The sequence below is a fragment of the Poromitra crassiceps genome, assembly GCF_964638095.1.
Source record: "Poromitra crassiceps genome assembly, chromosome: 22".
NCBI classification, from domain to species: Eukaryota; Metazoa; Chordata; class Actinopteri; order Beryciformes; family Melamphaidae; genus Poromitra; species Poromitra crassiceps.
The window spans coordinates 2,412,221-2,435,992 of record NC_139647.1 but is presented as its reverse complement, the minus strand read 5'-3'; the positions used below and the strand labels follow the sequence as shown (position 1 = coordinate 2,435,992).

The window sequence follows — 23,772 nt, the reverse complement described above, 5'->3', positions numbered from 1 at the left end:
GGTTTGATTCCCACTCCACCACCACAGTCAGTACATTTTGAAAGTTGACAGCCAGAGGGAAACTGATCATCTCTGAGAAAAACCTGCATTAGGCATTATGACCCACTAGCTCAGTGAGTTGGGTTGCTGTTTAGCAGTTTGGAGCTTGTGGGTTCGAGCCACAGTCACTTTTGAGGTCGTGGGTTCGAGCCTCAGTCAGTTTTGAATGGTGACAGGCAGTGGCAAAAGAGATAAAAGCGCCCAGAGAAGAGCTGTGAGTGTGAAGGGAGATGGTGGTGTGAAGGTAAAATCAATCACACGAGACATGGGGGCCAGAGGTTTGATTCCTGCTCCACTGCCACTACCTGGAGCCAAGGGAGGGGCTAAGGGAGATATGAGCTGAGGGTTATGAGACAGAAGACCACAGATAGCTTACCTTTTACTGACTTTGGAACAGCTCCAGATCCAGTATCATATGGATCTCTTTCCAGTCCACAGTGTCTGTGGTTCCAGCTGTAGGAGGCACTGTGTCACTTTGTGTATCTGCCTGTAGGAGGCGCTACGCTGCTCTGTCAGCTGGTGATGTTAAAGACAGGGAAGTGCTGTAATATGTCTCCTCCATCGGGAATCGAACCAATAATCCACCTGTAAGGTAGCAACTCATCCCGCTGAGCTATGAGCTGTTTGGAGCGCTCTTGCTGAATTCTACACTGTGTTCACACTGACAACCAGTGTTGGGCAAGTTACTTTCAAAATGTAATATATTACATATTACTAGTTACTTTCATTTTAAAGTAATAAGTTACTTTACAATATTACTGTCTGTGTAGAGTAACTTGTTACTTATTACACTACTTTTGCATTACTTTCACTGTAATAACAGCAGTAGCAGAATGACATCGCCGCCCTGGAACATCCCGAAAAAATATTTCAACCCTCTTGAAGTCAGTGTAAACAATCCCAAATTTTTTATGTTATTCTTTTCTTTTGTTATTGTCATCTATAGTGGTTATTTGCATAAAAACACAGTTTGATTAGGAAATGATTTAAATATGTGCTTTGATTTAAAAAAAATGTAACTCAATTTGTAACTTGAGTTACTTGACAAAGTAACTGGTATAATATTACTGAAATCCTATAAGTAATAAGTTATATTACTGAGTTACTGCTAAAAGTAATATATTACATGTAATATGTTACTTTTGTAATGAGTTACCCCCAACACTGCTGACAACACAGCATAAAGAGTGAGATAGGTTGGAATTGAACGAGTGAGCAGCTGTTTATCTGACTGAGCTAGAATCAGAGACTGACTAGACTCCTACATCAGCTTATTTCTGTCAGTGTTCAAACTACTGATGATAAAATGACACATATGGCCACACCACAATTTGGGGGGTTTGGGGTTGAGCCTCAGTGAAAGCTTGGACTTTGAGGAACTTCCCAAGTGAAGACTGAAAAGCTCTGACAGAAATGACTTGACCTTGTGAGACTCAGTGGCTTACAGAGTAGGATTGCAGCAGTACGGATTCCAGTACCGTCTGTTGCTCTGGATCTCTTTGCAGTCTGTCCAGTGTCCATTTCTGTGGCTCCGCCTGTACGAGGCGCTACGCTGCTCTGTCATCTGGGGATGTTAAAGACAGTCGTAATGACCCACTCCGACAAACATTGCATTGTGTACCAACTATGCACTCCCACAAAGCTGTAATTTGTTGTCATGTTGCTGCACGTTTTATTTCTTGTGCTTGTTGGTGCTTTTTAATCTGCTCTAAAATATCAATGTCTGCCATGTGTGAAATCAGCAGTTTTAAATTTGTCTAGTCAAATCAGACAAATCAGGCTAAAAACGTATGAATGACCCAAGAAACCAAACATAAAATTCAAACATCTTTATATCAACTCCAGCAAAAATACAAAGTTCTTAACATAAAAGATGTGTCATTCTTGGGATTACCACAAATAAAGCAGTTATTTCTTTCTGATATACAAAATCAAAATCTATAAATAGCAACTGTAAAGAATAAACATGTTCAAGTCTGATATTTGGTGGGTTGTTTAATTTAGATCCACTGAATGCATTAGCCTACATGGAGTTCTTAAATAACAATAAAAACATGACTTATACGTTTTGCATTTACAGATGTTTACTCTCTAAAGAGAAATGACCATAATAAAAAGAAAACTGTGCTAAAAATTGTATTTTTTTTTCCTTTGAAGGTACATTAATGGAAGTTAATGTGAAACTTCACATTTTGAGAACATCTGCCAGACAGTCAATGAAGATTTAAAAAGAAAACAAAAAACAAACACAAAACAGACACACACTGGGATGCATAATTGAGAGACTAGGCAAAAAACATGATCTACCTTGTGAAAAAGCAGGGGAAGGAATCCGTCAGCCAGTAACGTGCCATTAGTGCCATGAGAGGTCACAAATATTAATCATATTAACCAACCAAATGTACACAGTATTTTCAGGGTTTTGTTATTCATAAACATTGTTGCCAAAGTGATACACAAGCCACAGTCACAAAATCAAATGATGGTTTTTCAACAAAGCTTCAGGACAGGCACCAAAATGTGCATGCATAGTCTAGACCGGGGTTAGTTTTCTGATAGAACAAGGACATCAACTTAGTTGTGGTTTTGAGCTCCAACTAGGCAAGCTCTATTTCCAAGAGTTGCACAAATGGATTTGCATTTACCGTAATCTCTTCACATTTACAAGACGTAACGCATGCAAAAGCAGGTCAAAGAGAAGTCGCTATGAGAACCAGATAATGAGGGTAATGGTCAGAACTGCATTAGTAGCCCTACGACAAAAAAATCCATTTTAAATTTGATCCTAAAGAACAATAAAAGAAAAATGAAAAATGTACAACCTGTTGGTTGTCATGACACAAATGGAAAGAGAGAACGTGCGTGTCTGCATAAACTATTAACACGCTCCTGCCTGCTTCAACAACTAATACAATACAACTAGAATAAGAACAATTATGATGTTAATGCTCTGGGAAAATGAGTACATAAGAATAAAAATAGCTCGAGAGAGAGAGAGAGAGAGAGAGAGAGAGAGAGAGAGAGAGAGAGAGAGAGAGAGAGAGAGAGGAAATCAGAAAAAAAATCACATCAGTCAACATATTGAACATAAAGGATTTACACATCAAGCCAAGAGGCACATACTGTGCTCTGTAGGGAACGGAAACTTTACTCTATTTGCACATATGGAAAGGAGCAATGCATGTTGACTTCCTCTCCAAACTTTATAGCTCGAGGAACTGAGTTTTCACATTTAGCAACACATCCTATTACTTTACATTTCATAAATAAGGCACCTGGTCACAGCAGTCACATTCACAAAGCTCTGATTGGAAGACAGGCTGGAGATACCAATGGCCTAATTATTAGTGTACGCAAAATGTAATTTCATCAAAGCTGATCTCCCATGCTTCTGGTATCATGCTCTCTGTTAAGTAATATTCTACAATGTTCACTAAATGCAGAACATGCAATTGTCCACAACAATACTTTGATCATATTTACAATGTGACTCCCCCCAAAAAAAAGGATGGCGAATGAATTTGCTGTCACCTTTATAACAGACTGGCATCAAAGCATCGTACGTTTTCCCAATCTGCAAAATGAGTTTTGATATCTCCAGCCATGTCAGAGAGCGCCGCAAAACAAAGCCAAAAGGGAAACGGTCTGCTAAGCGTCACATGGGACTTGTATGTAGTCCGTGAACATATACAGCAAATGCTCAGCAAACAATCCATCCCCATTTTGCATTTTGACGCTGAAGCTTTACAAAAGCGTCAATGAATCTCAATCAGCCTTTCCTTCTTAGCTCATTTGCCGGCTGAAAAATGCATCCTCTACACGACAGCTTGTTTGACGAGTACACAAAATAGTTACTTCTAGTCCTTTTGAATATATTCCAGATAAAAGAAAATCACCAAATCCATTTAATAAATGGGATCTCTGTCTACAAGTCGGCTTTATTTTGCATGCGATGTCCTGGTGCGCTTAGCTGGGCTTTCTAAAAACTCCTGAGCTCTCTTTGATGCCAATTTTGGGGTGGCACTTCGTGACAGTGGTGAGGCTGGCCGACCTCTTCGTGACAGTGGCGAGGCTGCGTGACCTCTTGGTGACAGTGGCGAGGCTGGCCGACCTCTTCGTGACAGTGGCGAGGCTGGCCGACCTCTTTTCCCAACGGATTTTGGAGTCCCACTTCTTGTCAGTGTGGCTTCCTGAGCTTTCCTGACAGCTTGAGGAGATACACTTTGTATTGTCATGGACTTTGAGGCCTTCTTTGGGGCATAATTGGGTCTCGGGCTCAAATTTCTCTGGGACCTTGTGAGAACCTGGTCAGGTGAGATTGGGATCTTAATATCCACACTTTGTTGTGGGGCTTCTGCGGCATTGTCAGCATCTTTACTTTCCGTGGCTCTACTTTGTGATTCTTCCTTTTGGATTTTTGCAGGATTCGCTTTATTTGGAGATAATTTTTCCACCTCGGTTTTGTCTGCTTGTAACTCTTTTTTATTTGGGTCAACCTTGCTTGTAGGTGTGTGGCCAGGATTTTGGTCAATTCTTTTGGAGGACCCTAGTCTTTGTGAACATCTCTGTGGCGAATCAGCATCTTTTTGGGGCAAATCCCTTGAAGCTCTGCTACTGCTCTGAGCCTTGACTGACCTCTCCTGGACAGGAGGCATTGGGGACCTTTTTTGACCAGGCAACGTCTTGCCGCCCTGCATTTTTGCAGCAGACTCTTTCATTTGTTTAGCAACAGGTAGGCGTGATTTCTGTGCCTTCAGAGCCGACTTGAGAGTTGACTTTGAGGCAGGCCTGGAGGTGGTCAGAGTTTTCATACTGGTGGCTTTCAGTCTTTTTGCTGGGGTCTCTTTCAGCCTAACATTGCTTTGCTGAACCTGCATCTTCTCTCTGATGTTAGAGTATTTCTTCAAGATCCTTGCACTGGCTGGGTTCTTGGATTTAACTGAAGCTTTATGAGCTTCACGTATCGGCACTAGGGCTTCAAAAGAAGAGCAGTCCGGCTTAGTCATTGTCTGAGGAGCATTGGGAAGTTCTCTCTTCTCTTTCCCTTTGACTACATTTGCCTCTTGCTCCAGTGCTTTAGCAATCAGTTTTTGACTCTTGGGGTTGCTCTTTACTGGAGAAGCGATGGCAAACTTCTTCAGATGTTTCTTGAGACGCTCAGCCTGTAGGCTTGGGAAGACCCCTTGGGAAGTCCCTGAACCAGAGGAGCTGTGGAAGCACAGCTGAGTTTCCGAAGGAAGACGTGTGTTCACCTTCTTGACAATGACAAGGGACTTGGTTTCTGTTGATTCAAGGAACCAGCGACAAATACTGCCGAGGTCAAAATTTTTCATGAAAAGCATTTGCATCGGTGAGTATCTCTGGTGTTCCAGAGACTTTGGTTTCCGTGTCCTGCGCTTGCTCTTCCAAATAGCTGCCTGTCTGTCCGCCTTGTTTTTGTATTTTGTTGGTGGCTGGCTGCCTTCTTTGTCCATTTGCACCCAGCCTTTCTGCATTTTATCATATTTTACATTCAGGTTTGTAATCAAGTGTTGGTTTTCTTCTCCATTCAGAGCTTCAAGGAATTTATTAGCAGTTTGTTTTAGGGGCTCAAGTCTTGGCGTGATGAATGGCGTCACTGAGCTGAGGGGCAATATGGAGCCGACGGACAATGGAGAGGACCTGACTGGAACCTTCATTATTCTCTCAGGCTTCATTCTGATAGGTGATGCTACATCGATCTGTTTTCCTGCTACGTTAACAGCACTGGTAGAGGGTGTGGCCAATCTCTGTGATCTCAAAGCTAACTTCATGTTGTCCACAGGAGATGGTTGTTGGGTTAGAGACTGGTTGGACATTTCAGCCTTACTGCTCTCACTCCTTAATGGCATTCTCATAGGTTTGTCTGAAACGGAAGAACTATTGCAATCTCCACTTGTGGATTTGCCTTCTAAAGAGGACGACTCTGAGTTCTTCTGCAAAGCCAAGTCACTTGCCTCTTCGTCCCTTAGGAGAACCCTCTTGCTTCTTAATGGTGTACTCTGACTTTGATTTTCCACAGGACTCGATACCTCACTGCTAACTTGCTGTTTCTCATTCCTACTGACATCTGTTGCAACCTTCACAGACTTACGTTTTTGTTTGGTCTGCAATCTACCCAACACCTCAGTTTTTTGCATTTCATTTGAGTTTGTGTCCACTGGCTGAGCTTTTACAGTGTTTACCTCCACAGCAGTCTCTCGGACTGTGCACAGCTGGGGTGGCTCAGCTTCAGGGGGAGATGACCTACTGATCGTAGGAGATGAACCCGGAAGGGAAGACGAAGACTTGGTGGGGGAGGGGAGATGCTCTGCAGATGGAAGAGCATGGGGAGTGGTAGGGCTTGGAGACAAAGACTTGGTGGGGGAGGGGAGATGCTCTGTAGATGGAAGAGCATGGGGAGTGGTAGGGCTTGGAGACAAAGACTTGGTGGGGGAGGGGAGATGCTCTGCAGATGGAAGAGCATGGGGAGTGGTAGGGCTTGGAGACAAAGACTTGGTGGGGGAGGGGAGATGCTCTGCAGATGGAAGAGCATAGGGAGTGGTAGGGCTTGGAGACGAAGACTTGGTGGGGGAGGGGAGATGCTCTGCAGATGGAAGAGCATAGGGAGTGGTAGGGCTTGGAGACGAAGACTTGGTGGGGGAGGGGAGATGCTCTGCAGATGGAAGAGCATGGGGAGTAGTAGGGCTTGGAGACAAAGACTTGGTGGGGGAGGGGAGATGCTCTGCAGATGGAAGAGCATGGATAGTGGTAGGGCTTGGAGACACAGTGGAAGAGACAGTATTTGCAGGGGGTGGCGATATAGCGGTCTGTCTGGCTGATCTAAGGGGGCGTTTGGACTCAGTGCTTGGGGGACAGATGGCTGGACGGTCAGGAGGAAGGACAGGGACAGTATCCGGAACACTCTGAACCCTTTTTCGTGTTGGGGTTCGTTTGATTCTTGGTTCAGACTTATTTAACTTCTGGGAAGACCTTGAGGGACATTTAGATGGGCTTGATGATGGGGTTTCAGGAGATGTCTCTGCCTCTTGTGGAATCACTGTTGTATTCTCTGTAGATGTTACAGGTGCGAGTGTCTCAGGTAGATGTTTCATCAAAGGTCTATTTTCAACAGATGGATCATCAGAAGTGTTTTGGGGAACATTCTGACGAGATTTCCCTCGTTTTTTGAGTGGTGGGGTGCTACTACTTGATCGATGACGCAGACTTCTGTCAGAAGCTGATATCGGTCTACCATTAACATATCCTACTATCACCTTTTTTGTTTCTCTTAATCGCTTCGGGAGAGAAATGATTTGACCCCGTTTTCTACGCCAGGGGGGTAATTCATTTAGGAGTGCATCAAGTGTCTGTGAGGACACATCATAAACCTCATCAGATTCACCTTCGTCATGCTTTTCAGTCTCTACATGGGCAACACTGTTAACTGCTTCAATTGTGTCATCAACACTGTTAACTGGTTGAACAGTGTCACCAACACTGTTAACTGGTTGAACAGTGTTACCAACACTGTTAACTGGTTCGTTAACTGGTTCAACTGTATCAATTTCCTGCCCTGTCACTATCTCCTCTGCTGGACTTGCAGTGCTAGACTTTTCTGTTACTTCAACGTGGTCAGAGTGGTTCTGTGTCTCCAGCTGAAGCTCTTGAGCTTGCTCATCTTCTTTGCTCTCTCCTGTCTTTTCCTCTGTCTCTCCATCAACTGTTTTCACAACAGGTGGGACCAAAGTGTCACTCTGCTGTTGCTCAGACTCACTGCTTTGGGCTTCAGCTGAAACAAGCGGGGACTCAACTTCATCTATTCTATCCATCTCTGATTGTTCCATGATTGTTTCTGCCACTACTTGCTCAGTACGTTCATTCAAGGCCTCTTGAGGCTCTCGCTCATCATCTTCTGCTTCAAGTGGAGCCGGAACAACACTTTCTCCTGTCTGAGCAACATTTTCTGCACTTTCTCCTGTCTGATCAACACTTGGCCCACGTACCCCTGTCTGATCAACACTTTGCCCACGTACCCCTGTCTGATCAACACTTTGCTCACTTACCCCTGTCCGATCATTTTCTCCAATTACCCCTGTCTGATCATCATTTTCTCCAATTACCCCTGTCTGATCATCATTTTCTCCAATTACCCCTGTCTGATCATCATTTTCTCCAATTACCCCTGTCTGATCATCATTTTCTCCAATTACCCCTGTCTGATCATTCTCTCCAATTACCCCTGTCTGATCATCATTTTCTCCAATTACCCCTGTCTGATCATTTTCTACACTTACCCCTGTCTGATCATCATTTTCTCCAATTACCCCTGTCTGATCATTTTCTCCAATTACCCCTGTCTGATCATCATTTTCTCCAATTACCCCTGTCCGATCATTTTCTCCAATTACCCCTGTCTGATCATTTTCTCCAATTACCCCTGTCTGATCATCATTTTCTCCAATTACCCCTGTCTGATCATTTTCTACACTTACCCCTGTCTGATCATCATTTTCTCCAATTACCCCTGTCTGATCATTTTCTACACTTACCCCTGTCTGATCATCATTTTCTCCAATTACCCCTGTCCGATCATTTTCTACACTTACCCCTGTCTGATCATCATTTTCTACACTTACCCCTGTCTGATCATCATTCTTTCCACTTACCCCTGTCTGATCAACACTTTGCCCACGTACCCCTGTCCGATCATTTTCTCCAATTACCCCTGTCTGATCATTTTCTCCAATTACCCCTGTCTGATCATTTTCTCCACTTCCCCCTGTCTGGTCATCATTTTCTCCACTTACCCCTGTCTGGTCATCATTTTCTCCACTTCCCCCTGTCTGATCATCATTTTCTCCACTTACCCCTGTCTCATCGACACTTTGCCCACTTACCCCTGTCTGCCCTGAATCTGTTGTTACATCTTGCACGACCACATCGGTTTCTATCTTCTCTGTTTGGGAGCTTAAGGGAGATGGAGGGGCAGACTGCTCGTTGCTCTGACACTTATCCGTTTGACTCGTCTCAACGATAAGATCTGCTTCACTGGCTGCTGCTACCTCCACCACATCTCCGGTTCCTGGCATCTCCCTCTCATCTGACTCACCTGTGGGCATCTGTTGACTAACTGTCTCGCCGCAACCTCCAGCTAAGGGCATATCCACAGGTGGCACGCCATCAGGCTTGGCAAGCACCTGTTTTGGGGTGACCAATGTGATCAGCTCTGGCATTGGGTTAGGACAGTTGCCCTTCTCGTTACGGCCAGCTAACGTGCGGACAGTTTTTAACTCCCACATTTCCTCTACATACATATGTCCTCTAGTGCTTTTCCGGGCATTGCGGCGCGGCAGCAGGTGGCGCTGCTGATCCCTTAAACACTCTGTAATTGGTTTGTCAATATAAACAATGTCACAGTGGCCTAGATCAGGGTCTGCTATAACCCTACAAGCAGAGTCCCTGCTTCGATGATCGGCGGAACCCCGGATGGTCTTTCTGGCAGTCCGGGGGGAGTCTGGAAGAATAGTGTTGAAGGTTTTGTGAAGTGAAAACGGTTTTGTCGGTGTATCTTTGGCATGTCCGAGAGAGTCTCTCTGCCTGGCTTGATGTGCGTGAGCAGACTGGCTGTGTCTCTTCACAGCAGAGCTGAGTCGAGCACTGTGAGTCTCTGTTCTGGTCGGTGACTCTGCGTTACGCTGTCTCTCCTCCAAAGTGCCAGAATTAGTTAAAAGAGATGTCGTAAGCACACATGCCATCTTTTTACCATCAGCAACATTGCTGGTCTTCATGATTTTAATCTTAACAGGGGCATGGTCACTGTGACGGTTGTTCTCTGCATCCACTGTATCAGGGATGGGAGTGACCTCTGACCCAGGTCTGCGAAGATCCAAAGGAGAGCCGGTGACGATGGATGTTTTCAGCGAGATGGCCGTTTCTGTCACTTTGGGAGTGGATGCAATGAGAGGCCTCAGCTCAGGGCATGATGCCTTTTCAGGGACGTCCATGCTGGACGTTGCAGTGGAGCCTGTGGCTCCCTGGATCCCAGAGGTAGAGGCTTGCGATACACTGGAAGATGCTAACGCTTTGACTTCTGTCTGTAGGAAGCCTAGGGCATCGACAATCTGTCTTTGATGGTGGGGGCACAGCTTGGCCACGAACTGTTCCAGCGTGGAGGTGGACTGCAGGTCTTTTGCCTTTGTAACGCTCAAGTCTGGATACTCACTGAAAAAAACACAAATGACAAATTAAGTGTAATCAGACATTCAGCAGCTGCGATATTAAGTCACATTTACCAGTTCAGTGCAACGATATGATTCATATGCTAAGAGATAACGACCTCCTTCCTAGGTCCATGCCAGGTCCTGATATAATTATCCAAAAATGTGTTTCTTGTAAAAAAAAAAAAAAAAAAAAAATCACAAACAGCATGTTTTCACAGCATATTTATTAGAAGAATAAGTGATTTTAAAAGTGATTATTTCATCCAGTGAATTTGACCAATTACAGCTAATTCATTTTTTTCAAAGTGGTGCTTTTCCTTACAGTATACACATCAATATCAATATATTTTTTTACACATGCACAATACAGTAAGTAATGGTGCTCCACTTTAAGTAAAACACAACCTCAAAATCATGTTCACCACTTCAAAGAGTGAATACATTGGGGGCAAACATAGGCCTATGCCATTTTTCTGAAGTTCCAAATTCCAAATTGTATTAAACAACTAGTGCAAAATAACATTTAATGACAAGTGATCAACAACAAACAATTTAAGACAAATTAACTTCAGTAAAAAACATCTGGGGGCAAAATCAATTACAGCATGAAAAGACATGATACAAGTGTGACAAAATGTTTGCCAAATTAATAATAATAATAGTTTTGAGGTTTTGTTTGTGTCCCTGCAAATCTAAATAAATCTATCTATTGGGGGGCATATTTCTTCTGGATTTTTGACTAAGATTATGTCAGTGAGGTAGGCCTATTATTACTATGAAATCATATTCCTTTAGAGCATTCACATTATGCCAAAAATAGATCCGTCTTCATATCTAATTCCAATTAATTATTTTCTTTTTCTTTTGTAAAAAATAATTTCTTAATTAACTAGACAAGTGGATATTGTGGTCTTAAGGGAAACAACCCAACATCTGGGTTCCTGAGGTGATCCCCTTTATAAAAAAAAAGCATGTCACAAGGCTGTGTAATATTTGTTTAACTCATCAAATAACAACTAAACTGCTCAATTATATTTGTATACAACTACAAGTAAATATTTAATTTCCAAATATCATGCTACGAGTACTTTAGTTAGACATAATGATGAAATCTCAGTGTTACTACACAACCTTAGTAGCAAGAGGTGTGTATGAAGTCAAGCATGTCAGCCATGTGAGAAGAGTGGCTGTTGAACTTCTCAGGGATTTGAATGCGGTACGTTTTTAATCATTAGAATATGATGCATTTATACTGTTTGAGGCACTGTGAACTGGAGAGGAACTTTGCTGATTAAAAACCCCATTGGTGAACACCTTACCTGAACTGAGGCTAAATTGACATTCATTGTGTATTTAAAAAAAAACACAAAAATAATAATAGACTGTGAAAATGTGTAGTAATATTTTTTTTTGCTCCCAAAATAATTACAATGATTTGTGCGGCAAGCCAAAATATCTCAAGTCTAACTTTTAGAGATACAAAATTGATTTTACAGATTGAAAAATAACATTTGCTGCAACTGGAACCTGACTTTTTTTCCTTTCTTTTTTTGCTATCCTCAATAACTTCACATCCCTGCTGGCTCGGTTTAAGAGGAGTACCTGAATAGTGAGTGAGTGGCAAGTGTTTCATCCCTGAGGGTTTCGCTCTCCGTTTCACTGTTTGTGTTAAAGATCTGACACAAGGCACAGGCCTTTTCTTTCTTCAATAGGAGGGATATAAGCAATCTAACAAGCAGAACATAACCAATAATTACAACAACTGAATTCCATGAGGGGAAAATATCTCACAAACACAGATGTGTCAATGCATCCATGATGTTCAACTGACTGTACAGTGGGGATATCAATACGTTTCTTTTCTTAACATACAGTGTCAGTGATCCATCAAGCAGATTTTAAATGGGTTCAATGAGATTTCAAGTCTCAAAGTTCATCTACTTGACACATTGTTGACTTGACATTACATACACTAATTACACTCCAGTATTTTCAATAAAACATCCTCAATCAAAGATCAACTTCACCATACACATCAAGTGCCCCAGTGTTTGCTTGAGTCCAATCATGCAAAATACACCCAAATCCATTCCTTTGTACATTTGTAAATATGAAAGTAAACATAAAAAACATGTTATTTATGGACAAGCAAATGCTTTAGTCATTTAGAGTGACACTATTTGCAGTTGTGCAATCAAATTCACAAAGACCTTTCCTCTGATACATTATATTGGCTAAGCATGATATAGTAATAAGGACACCCCGCTGGTGTCGACATAAAGCGAAGTACAACTTTAAATGTTACCCCTTCACTTCTATCACGTAGAGACAACTAAATATACCTTATAAGCAATATATATCTATGTGTCCATAAAATCTTGTATGAATAAACATTTTGTCTACTGTTAAAGCCATTCATGGATACTTAATTGCTGATAAATAGGTTGGTCATAAATACTGCAAACAAAACAATAATTCATATCCAAATAGATCATCTTGTTTGATCATCTGTCAGGCAAAATCAAACCTTGTCCCCATTTGTAGGAATGGAAATGCTAAAACTAAGAAATCATCAAAAATGTTTTCATCATATACACCAACTGTACCAACAACAAAAAGCACAGTAAAAAAATTATCACCCCATCTTGGGATACTTTTAAATATTTACATATGGTTCGACCCAGAACTTGAATTTTGAGCATTTTCCCCTGCTGTCTGGGGTTAGCTCTTCTTCTGAGCTATTAAATAGCAGGAATCAACTGGAACAAATGTTATACAGAAGCTTTGTGTTTGGATACATGAGAAATAGCTACATAAAAGAGCTATGAGGACAGTAGACTATGGTATCAGTTTCCTAGATGAGGTAGTAAACCATTAGATTTGCTACAATATACACTGAGGAGGGCACGGACAGTTCTTATCTGTTCATAAGCCCAAAATGCCTACGCCGGCACAAATGAAGAAAAGAAAGACACTAAAGACTAATGTGTTTAATAGACTAACTTTGCTTTATATATTAAAATGTTGGATGTTGCAAAAAAAGAAGAGGAAAAAAGCCCTGAATGTTAAGGAGCATGGCCTATGTGTGACACTGGATGATTGTCGATGCAACAATAATCCAATTAGTGAAAGTGAATCAGTGAGCATTTTTACTTTACGATGCAAGTCAACTTGAAGTAATGCAAGTCAACTTGAAGTAAATGCTTCATCGTAGTTTTGCAACTTAGACAAACATTATTCACATTTTGTGAATTAGTGTAAATGTGTCATGCATTTAAGAGTCAAGGGTTTGGCCTATCAAAGCCACTAGTTGATGATCCATTTGAAATAAGAAACATTGTTGCTGGGAGTAAGAGCAACAGCAAAGCAAACCTAATAAAGCCATGTCAAACATCTAAAGCATGCCTGCATTTAGAGTTGTTTCCATAATAAATAGCTACAAAGTGGCAGTGTACATACTAAACTAATGTGTCAAACAAGATCGCTTGATAAGTTTAACATCTAACATAATAAGTTGCTCTAGCGGTATGATGCTATTAACATACATGTATGCAGGTCTCTGCAGGACATATTGTTATGCATTTACTGTAGAACTCACTTGAAATCAGTGTTTACAATCTGTGTATGTTCTTGAACTTTATATCTCTGCAAAATGTATCTGAGGTACTTATAGTTGAGATCTGTCCTCATACTGTATTCAAAACATCCACTTTCATCTAATACCACAAAAGCAATATTGTCTCCATCTAAAAGCCTGCGAGCTGCAAAGTGAATATATAAAGATTTGCTAGAGTTTATTAACCTGATAAAAGGATCACATGTGTACGATCCCATATTATGGAATGTCTTGAGGTATAACTGTTGATAATGCAAGAGACTAAACACTTTAAGAGCCGGATGCAGGAGCCAGATTCTAAAATACTCTGAAGTGTTGCACTAAGAGCTATCCAGACTACGAGCTATCCAGACTACTAAGTAAAATACTACAGAGTAGTCTGGAGTGTAGCATTAAGAGTTATCCAGACTACTAAGTAAAATACTACAGAGTACTCTGGAGTGTAGCATTAAGATTCATCCAGACTACTATGTAAAATACCTAGAGAGCACTCTGAAGTGTTGCACTAAGAGCTATCCAGACTACTAAGTAAAATACTACCGAGTACTCTGGAGCGTAGCATTAAGAGTTATCCAGACTACCAAGTAAAATACTACAGAGTACTCTGGAGCGTAGCATTAAGAGTTATCCAGACTACCAAGTAAAATACTACAGAGTAGTCTGGAGTGTAGCATTAAGAGTTATCCAGACTACCAAGTAAAATACTACCGAGTACTCTGGAGCGTAGCATTAAGAGTTATCCAGACTACTAAGTAAAATACTACAGAGTAGTCTGGAGTGTAGCATTAAGAGTTATCCAGACTACTAAGTAAAATACTACCGAGTACTCTGGAGCGTAGCATTAAGAGTTATCCAGACTACTAAGTAAAATACTACCGAGTACTCTGGAGTGTAGCATTAAGAGTTATCCAGACTACTAAGTAAAATACTACCGAGTACTCTGGAGTGTAGCATTAAGAGTATCCAGACTACTAAGTAAAATACTACAGAGTACGGTAGTCTGGAGTGTAGCATTAAGAGTTATCCAGACTACCAAGTAAAATACTACTGAGTACTCTGGAGCGTAGCATTAAGAGTTATCCAGACTACTAAGTAAAATACTACCGAGTACTCTGGAGCGTAGCATTAAGAGTTATCCAGACTACCAAGTAAAATACTACAGAGTAGTCTCGAGTGTAGCATTAAAAGTCATCCAGACTACTAAGTAAAATACTACAGAGTAGTCTTGAGTGTAGCATTAAAAGTCATCCAGACTACTAAGTAAAATACTACAGAGTACTCTGGAGTGTAGCATTAAGAGTTATCCAGACTACTAAGTAAGAGGCTGGCTGGTGCATGTTTTACTGGCTGTTACAGGTCAATACAGATGACCGGGTGTGCCAATATTGACCTGAAGAGAATATTCTTTGTTATGTGCCATCTGGCCAGCAAGAGCCTTTTGGAACATGCGTTAATGTCATGATAAACTAAGTGCAATCCAAACTATGTGTGCAAGAGAAACAAATATGAAATGGTGAGGTTTTTACATTGTTGTGAAGAACAAAATAAAAAATAAATCAGAATCAACATTTCCCCTTGTCACATATCTTAGAGAAAGACGTCCCGGAGATAACCGTGGCCAATACCTGAAATCTGTAAATGAGAAGCCCTAATCCACACAGAAAGCCTTACACTGGCACTGAGATGCTACCGATACTGGTCAAGGTAGGTTGTGAAGACACCTGATAGCAGGGTGCAGATATTTGTCAGTACAGTAGGTATAAGACATCTTAAATGTGATCTCAAAGGGGTATCTGAGGATGACATGTTACCCCCCTTTTAGAGATGACTGAATACGATGAGGCACTGATGTAAGTAAGGATATCTTAAAGTGAGGTATGTGTACGTGTGTTGATAGAAATCTATTTCTTTTTCCTGATAAAGTACATTTTATTTCACTGACAAATATACTGCACCCCAACCTGAACTTATCCTGAGGTGTGTTGAAGGCTACAAGAGGAAACTGTCACGATTCAAACTGCTCAGCAAAAATTGCATCACATTTATGGGTGGAAATAATGCCATTATGCTTATGAGGATTTGCTCTCAGATTTGGACTGAAAAGGGAGGTGAAATTCTGGACAGGAGACGATGTTATTCTAACAGACTAAAGGAAATAAAACTGGATATACAGTACATGTGCGGGAACATACAGTTTATCCTTGCATCTAGGTTTTCTTGGTGCCGTGTGGTCCACTTCAATCTCAGAAGTGCATTTGCAAAACAGTGACAGAGACTTTCCATGTCATCCATAAAACTAATGCATTATGTTATACAATGAAGGACATTTGCATTAACCTAATATTTACACTGCTCATCATGCATAATTGCATGACACAAATTAATTTAGTTTGAATAAGTGATCAAGTGCTCTTTATGAGAGAAAATGTATAGTACTGACAGAGGACAGTAAGGGGCGCCACTTGCCAAGACATGATTCCATGTGGCTCTGATGACTTAAGAAGACATTTATAAAGCCAGGGATCACCATTTTCAGTTTAAAATCAAAAACTGAAAATACTGTAAAATATTTGTGTTAAAATTCCTAAGAAAGCACAAGGGAGCTTTCTGGGGGCAATGTGTAGTTTAGTGGGACACTTATAGTGTTGAAATCAGGCAGCTACTTAAAGTAGACAAAAGCGTACATAGTAAGTACATATTAACGACCCCAAAAATATGACCAGGTCAAATAAGTTATTCATTAATAAGTGCTTTGCTAAATTAATTGTTATACACAACTAGTTGGGTATGATGGAAAGACAACTCTGTCACTGCCACTGTCCAGCAAATGCAACATTATTGTTAACGGGTTAAAAGCACACCATTATTAGTAGTGCAGCTCGTTACATTGTTACGTTACTCGAGGCCTGCATCAAACAACTCACTGCCAGACTCTTTGGCTCCGTGTTTTGGAGTCCCTGACCCTCGGGGAACTGCGGAACGTTCTGTTCCTCGACCTGGCTTAGCAGCCTCAGTTTCTTTTTGGGAGGATGTTTTAAGGTCCCCAGGCGCTCTTTAACCTTGTACTCCAGTGTGCTGTGTGGAATCCCATAGATGGTCTGGGCTTTAGACACGCTCATCTTCCCGCCCATCACCATCCCCACCGCCTCCTCCAGCACCTCGGTGTTGTACTGACGGTACCGGCCTCGTTTCTTCCTCGGCGCTTTGTTAGCCAGATCCGACTCCGAATCCAATCCGGAATAGTTTCCCCCCAAGGAATGCCCGTCGGTGTCATAAGCCCCGTATTCCTTCTCCGCACCCGGGCCGTCGAGTCCTCCGTTGCTCCCTCTCCGGCCGTGCTTGGGCAGAATAGACCGGAGCCTCTTTCCCAGACTCTCACAGAGCGACGCAGGAGACTCGGAGGACACGGAACCCAAAGACTGATCCGTCGCCGTGGACACGCCTCGCACCCGGGGGATCTTCAGGTCAAAGGAGGACGACGGGGAAAGGGAGACACTTCCTCTATCGGACGACTTTGGGAAAAGCCCAGCAGCTTCCAACAACCTGGGTAAGTCTTTGAGGTACTCGCTAGCCTCGCTGTTGGCTCTGAGTTTGAGCAGAGCGCCGAAATGAGTTTTGGTGTCCCAGGACGCAGATCCGTTTGTGAAGAGGTCAGTAGGTGTGGAGCTGCGGTTCTGGCTGGGAGGTGACTCTGGGTCGCTCTCCTGGGCCAGACCAACCTCCTCTTTGATGTGCAGCGAGTATGCGAGAGGCTGGGTAGGCTTATAATGGGTGGAGTGGCCGATATTCTCCCTCCTCCTCCCATCCTGTAGGCTCCTCATAAACAGCCCGACCTGCCCGTCCGCTCTCAAGGATCGCCTGATTGGATGGAAGGAAATGGGGTGTAAGCAGAGCTTGCACTAAGTCTTTTGTCTCTGTTCTAAAGGAGGATGGGTTGGGGAGGGGAGAATGTTGGCCACTCCTTTATTATATGACCTTGCTTTGGTAACATCATCACCTTTAGTTTTAGTTTGGTTTGTTTGTCTCTGTGTGCGCGCGGCTTTAAGAACAAAAAGGCTCACGTTTGACAATTTGTTTATTCGTTTGCTTTTGACGATTCGGTTTACAAATGTTGCATCAACATAAGAGAAGAAACAAAGGAAAAACCAACGGCAAAGAAAGCAAGAAAAGAAAATGAAAGAAAAGAAAAAAGGTTATGTGTTCCAGGCAGGAGGAGGAGGAGGAGGAGGAGGGGACATGTGTCATTGCAGTGATGCAGCCTGGCATGGAGCAGAGCAGGGCACACTGACTATGTGTTACCATGTAGCAGTGGAGCAGGGCACACTGACTATGTGTTACCATGGAGCAGTGGAGCAGGGCACACTGACTATGTGTTACCATGGAGCAGTGGAGCAGGGCACACTGACTATGTGTTACCATGGAGCAGTTCACACTGACTATGTGTTACCATGTAGCAGTGGAGCAGGGCACACTGACTATGTGTTACCTAAGAGCAGGGCACACTGACTATGTGTTACCTAAGAGCAGGGCACACTGACTATGTGTTACCATGTAGCACTGGAACAGGGCACACTGACTATGTGCTACCATGTAGCAGTGGAGCAGTGCACACTGACTATGTGTTACCTAGGAGCAGGGCACACTGACTATGTGTTACCTAGGAGCAGGGCACACTGACTATGTGTTACCTAGGAGCAGGGCACACTGACTATGTGTTACCTAGGAGCAGGGCACACTGACTATGTGTTACCTAGGAGCAGGGCACACTGACTATGTGTTACCTAGGAGCAGGGCACACTGACTATGTGTTACCTAGGAGCAGGGCACACTGACTATGTGTTACCTAGGAGCAGGGCACACTGACTATGTGTTACCTAGGAGCAGGGCACACTGACTATGTGTTACCTAGGAGCAGGGCACACTGACTATGTGTTACCTAGGAGCAGGGCACACTGACTATGTGTTACCTAGGAGCAGGGCACACTGACTATGTGTTACCTAGGAGCAGGGCACACTGACTATGTGTTACCTAGGAGCAGGGCACACTGACTATGTGTTACCTAGGAGCAGGGCACACTGACTATGTGTTACCATGGAGCAGGGCACACTGACTATGTGTTACATAGGAGCAGGGCACACTGACTATGTGTTACCTAGGAGCAGGGCACACTGACTATGTGTTACCTAGGAGCAGGGCACACTGACTATGTGTTACCTAGGAGCAGGGCACACTGACTATGTGTTACCTAGGAGCAGGGCACACTGACTATGTGTTACCTAGGAGCAGGGCACACTGACTACATGTTACCTAGGAGCAGGGCACACTGACTATGTGTTACCTAGGAGCAGGGCACACTGACTACATGTTACCTAGGAGCAGGGCACACTGACTATGTGTTACCTAGGAGCAGGGCACACTGACTACATGTTACCTAGGAGCAGGGCACACTGACTATGTGTTACATAGGAGCAGGGCACACTGACTATGTGTTACCTAGGAGCAGGGCACACTGACTACATGTTACCTAGGAGCAGGGCACACTGACTATGTGTTACCTAGGAGCAGGGCACACTGACTACATGTTACCTAGGAGCAGGGCACACTGACTATGTGTTACCTAGGAGCAGGGCACACTGACTATGTGTTACCTAGGAGCAGGGCACACTGACTATGTGTTACCTAGGAGCAGGGCACACTGACTATGTGTTACCTAGGAGCAGGGCACACTGACTATGTGTTACCATGGAGCAGTGGAGCAGTGCACACTGACTATGTGTTACCTAGGAGCAGGGCACACTGACTATGTGTTACCATGGAGCAGTGGAGCAGGGCACACTGACTATGTGTTACATAGGAGCAGGGCACACTGACTATGTGTTACCTAGGAGCAGGGCACACTGACTATGTGTTACCTAGGAGCAGGGCACACTGACTATGTGTTACCTAGGAGCAGGGCACACTGACTATGTGTTACATAGGAGCAGGGCACACTGACTATGTGTTACCATGGAGCAGTGCACACTGACTATGTGTTACCTAGGAGCAGGGCACACTGACTATGTGTTACCTAGGAGCAGGGCACACTGACTATGTGTTACCTAGGAGCAGGGCACACTGACTACATGTTACCTAGGAGCAGGGCACACTGACTATGTGTTACCATGTAGCAGTGGAGCAGTGCACACTGACTATGTGTTACCATGTAGCAGTGGAGCAGGGCACACTGACTATGTGGTTCCATGTAGCAGTGGAGCAGGGCACACTGACTATGTGGTTCCATGTAGCACTGGAACAGGGCACACTGACTATGTGTTACCTAGGAGCAGGGCACACTGACTATGTGCTACCTAGGAGCAGTGGAGCAGGGCACACTGACTATGTGTTACCATGGAGCAGTGGAGCAGGGCACACTGACTATGTGTTACCAAGTGACTAATGTTTAGCCCTTGGCCCTTTGTGTGTGACGTTACCACTGAACAAGCACAGCAATAAAAGAGTAAGCCAGCAGAAATGGGTTGTTTTCTTTAGCATATTCAAAAAACTTAAGACATATTGATCAAAGGAAAATGTCCATCATTATGGAGACACTCAATGTAAATTTGACATTCAACATAAGTGGATAGGGTTATGCACTAGCTGATTCTCTTTCACTAAGGTGTTGATGATTGATTGACTAGTGTTGGAAGAATAATGAACAAACAATAAAATACACTTTATCTGAAAAATTCATTGAATTCATTGAATACTCCCTAGGCCTGTGATGTAACTGGTTTTCATTAGATAATGCTAGTACCACTTATCAAATTGAAAATATGGCGAATGAATGCTATAGATATAAAATTCTGCATCTAGAGCCCATGTGCAGTGGAAGATCAAAATCACAGGCAGCTCGACCCCCCCCCCCCCCCTAGGAATGATCATCACTTCAGATCATATCAGCTCCCAAAGCAGCGAGGGAAGCTTTGGCAAAGCAACTGGCGCTTAATTAATCCAAATTAAAATTGAATTACAGGCATGATCAATTCCAAATGCAGTAACATCCAGGGCATAGTATGATGATATCAAGCATTGCCCTCAAGGAAAATGGAGCAGAATCAATCTACAAACAGACTCAAAGACTTTTTACATATTTAAAAAAAGATCAGAATAAAATGGGAGTTGTTTGTACAGAGAATATAATTACACTGGGAATGCAGCCCTCTGATTGGGCTAATTTTCATTCCAGGAAATGCTCTCTGCTGCTTTGGAGAGGAACATGACATGCACTACACCCACTTTTAACACCTCTACTACTGAATGACTGTCATTGGGAATCTCGTCAGTCATTGGGCAAACTCTTCTTTTATTCTATTATTATTATTTCATTTTTATTTAACTTATCATTCCCTACAGTATTGCAGACTTCAGACCTCTACAATTAAAAACTGTTGATTACAAGGTTTATTCAAGAAATAAATGAAACAAGTGACCAAATTTTGCATTTAATTTCACAGTCTTACTGAACCATGCTATTGCAGATCTGCAGAAAACATAAACTCATTACTGCAGCGCTCAAAGACTAGAGAGAGAGAGAGAGAAACTCAGCTTACCCTTTGAGTGTGGATGTGGTTGGAGAAAGGTAGGGACTGCAGGCTGGCAGGCTGCTGCTATAGCGGTTCTTTTTGAGGGATAAGTCAAGGACTCCATCTGTAAAAAAACAACAACGTGTTAGCACCACCTGTAGTGTGCTGGCTCAGTGTGGAGTGGACTACGGTACTCTGTTAAGGATGTGTAGTGTGCTGGTTCAGTGTGGAATGGACTGCTCTGTTAAGGAACACTCCGCCCATTTTCAACCAGCAAACCATTTTGAGTTAATGAGTTATTATTATTATTTGAGTTAGTGTGGACCAGTGATGTCACTGGTCCACACTTTAACACTCAATAACTGTCAAATTAAATGACAGACTTCAAAACCGTTTACAGTTTTCTGATATACTACTGATGTTCTAATGATACAAAGCTGGTTGAAAATGGGCGGAGTGTTCCTTTAAGGATGTGTGGAGGTTCACAACACCTTGTTCGCTGGGCTCGGCCGGGGGCTTCTTGACGGTGAGGTCGAGGGGGGCGTCCTGGTCGGCCATGAGCAGCTTGCTGAGCACAGGGTTGTGGCTGTGTGCAGAGGAGGAGGAGGAGGAGGAGGGGGCAGCCAGGGGGGCAGCAGGGCTGGGAGAAGGTGGAGCCCCTGAGGTGGAGGGCGGGCGCGGCAGGCTTTGGTCAGAGCAAGGCTGGGGGTCTGAGCCACTATCCTGAGGGGGGCTGGTTTTTGAGGTATATTCGGCAGCAAACTGGCGGATCATCTTCTGCATGATCTCTCGAGCCACTACGGGAATGTGCGGGTCTGAGAAGCTTGGCACATCTGAGAAAGAAAAGAAAAAATATTGAGGGGAAAATGGTTAAGCCTATACTTCTTCAGTGAGTGAGTCTTGGCTCCATCTCTCATTACTTTAGATGTGTAATTACACAGGCACTATGAGTTTAAAGTGCAGATTGTCCGACTGCTACAATGTGAGGACTTTTTCAGTCATTTTCAACAACAACAAAAGCTTGAACTGACGGTGAGAGGCAATGATGCAAGTGGCACATTTACAGAGTCATCCCTGACCCAGTGACTCACCTTTTCTGCAGAGAACGGCATTGAGAAATTCCTCTGCTTGCTTCTCTAGTCTGTTGAGAGCCTTGGGTGTATCTTCCAGGCCCTGGTTGCTTAAGCCAACTAAGTGTTCCTGTTAAATGAGAAAACAATCAGGTTTTCAGGCGGACACTGGATGTGAGTTTAATCACAGGGGTTTTATTACTGCAGTATACAATAGCCTAGAACTGTCTTTCTCTATCTGCATGCACATTCTCTGCTGTGGGACAAACTGCTGTGTGTGGGCTACAGCTAAGGAACAAGGAAGTGAGCAGGAAATACAAAACTTCTTCTATCCTGTTTACAAAACTTTCCACTCGCTCACAGGCACCGCCTGGTGGCGAAAAAACAATGTGGTGCATTCTCAAACACAAAAGCACTTCTTTCAACAAAATCATGAACAGTGAAGAAAACCAGAAACAATATAGTTCCACTTTCACCAAAAAATAAATGATCCTGAAAATCCAATTAGTTGAAACTGGCAAAATGATCAAATTGTTACACACTTGACTAAGGAAGACTGCAGTCAGTGTGTTGGAATGATAATTTGTTTACTGGCATTCTGCAAAATAACACATACAGTACAGGTAGCTGTGTTAGTTACACGTGTCTGTCTCGTCTTGTCACTGGAGACCGGAAGCTATGTGTTTTTCCTCTTAGTTAAATAAAAATGACAAAAATACAGCATCCATAGTATAAACAAATAAATCATACAAAAACATTAATACTCCTCTTCCTTCTTTAGCGTCACTAAAGGCTGGCTCAGACTACAGGATTTTATCTCCCGTCATTATCGTTAATTGACGCGGCTCATTTGATGCGCTGCACTGCAGGCATCAGATAGGCTACCAAATACCAACAGCACAGAACCACGAGTATTTTGGGGAAAATGTCACTAATTTATATCACAATGAATGACCAATGAATAAAAAGTTGTTATATCGTAGTTTTGAGCCCTGCCAGTCAGAGGCTGTCCTACCTGTCTATCGAGCAGTGTGGGGAAAAAAGGCATTGTTGCTGCAGAAAGCAATCCAGTCTATCCAAAACTTTTGCCGATCTCATCATGACATGCAGCAGGGGAATATATTTTGGTAGCCCATGTGTTTGTGTTCTCACTTGTACAGACAATATAGAGTCGCGTTGTTTACACGCTTGCTAACTACCGTGAGATTCATTTGTTTGGGGAGTACATATGCGAGGCAGGCATGAAAATGAGGAAAAGAGAAGA

General features: G+C 42.9%; 2 protein-coding genes across 2 annotated transcripts in view; both read right to left on the bottom strand.

The window, feature by feature from the left end:
• Positions 1 to 1,884: 1,884 nt before the first annotated feature.
• On the bottom strand, positions 1,885 to 6,128 carry LOC310796353 (uncharacterized protein). Its single transcript, XM_083658541.1, has one exon. The coding sequence runs from the start codon at positions 5,913 to 5,915 to the stop codon at positions 3,978 to 3,980; it is 1,938 nt and encodes a 645-aa protein (XP_083514667.1). The 5' UTR covers positions 5,916 to 6,128; the 3' UTR covers positions 1,885 to 3,977.
• A 175-nt stretch (positions 6,129 to 6,303) lies between these two features.
• Positions 6,304 to 23,772, bottom strand: part of LOC310796084 (uncharacterized protein) — a gene marked incomplete at both ends in the record, with an annotated part of 35,779 nt that continues 18,310 nt past the window's right edge. The window contains 8 exons of the mRNA XM_083658235.1: positions 6,304 to 6,813; positions 8,937 to 9,307; positions 9,803 to 10,260; positions 11,862 to 11,962; positions 16,800 to 17,733; positions 21,466 to 21,562; positions 21,930 to 22,271; positions 22,530 to 22,638. Of these exons, the coding sequence (XP_083514361.1) occupies positions 6,304 to 6,813; positions 8,937 to 9,307; positions 9,803 to 10,260; positions 11,862 to 11,962; positions 16,800 to 17,733; positions 21,466 to 21,562; positions 21,930 to 22,271; positions 22,530 to 22,638 (2,922 nt within the window). The remainder of the gene's footprint in view (positions 6,814 to 8,936; positions 9,308 to 9,802; positions 10,261 to 11,861; positions 11,963 to 16,799; positions 17,734 to 21,465; positions 21,563 to 21,929; positions 22,272 to 22,529; positions 22,639 to 23,772) is intronic.

Bases quoted from the DNA above. Each gene is read 5' to 3' on its own strand.
- LOC310796353 (XM_083658541.1), bottom strand. From the start codon at position 5,915: ATGAGAATGCCATTAAGGAGTGAGAGCAGTAAGGCTGAAATGTCCAAC.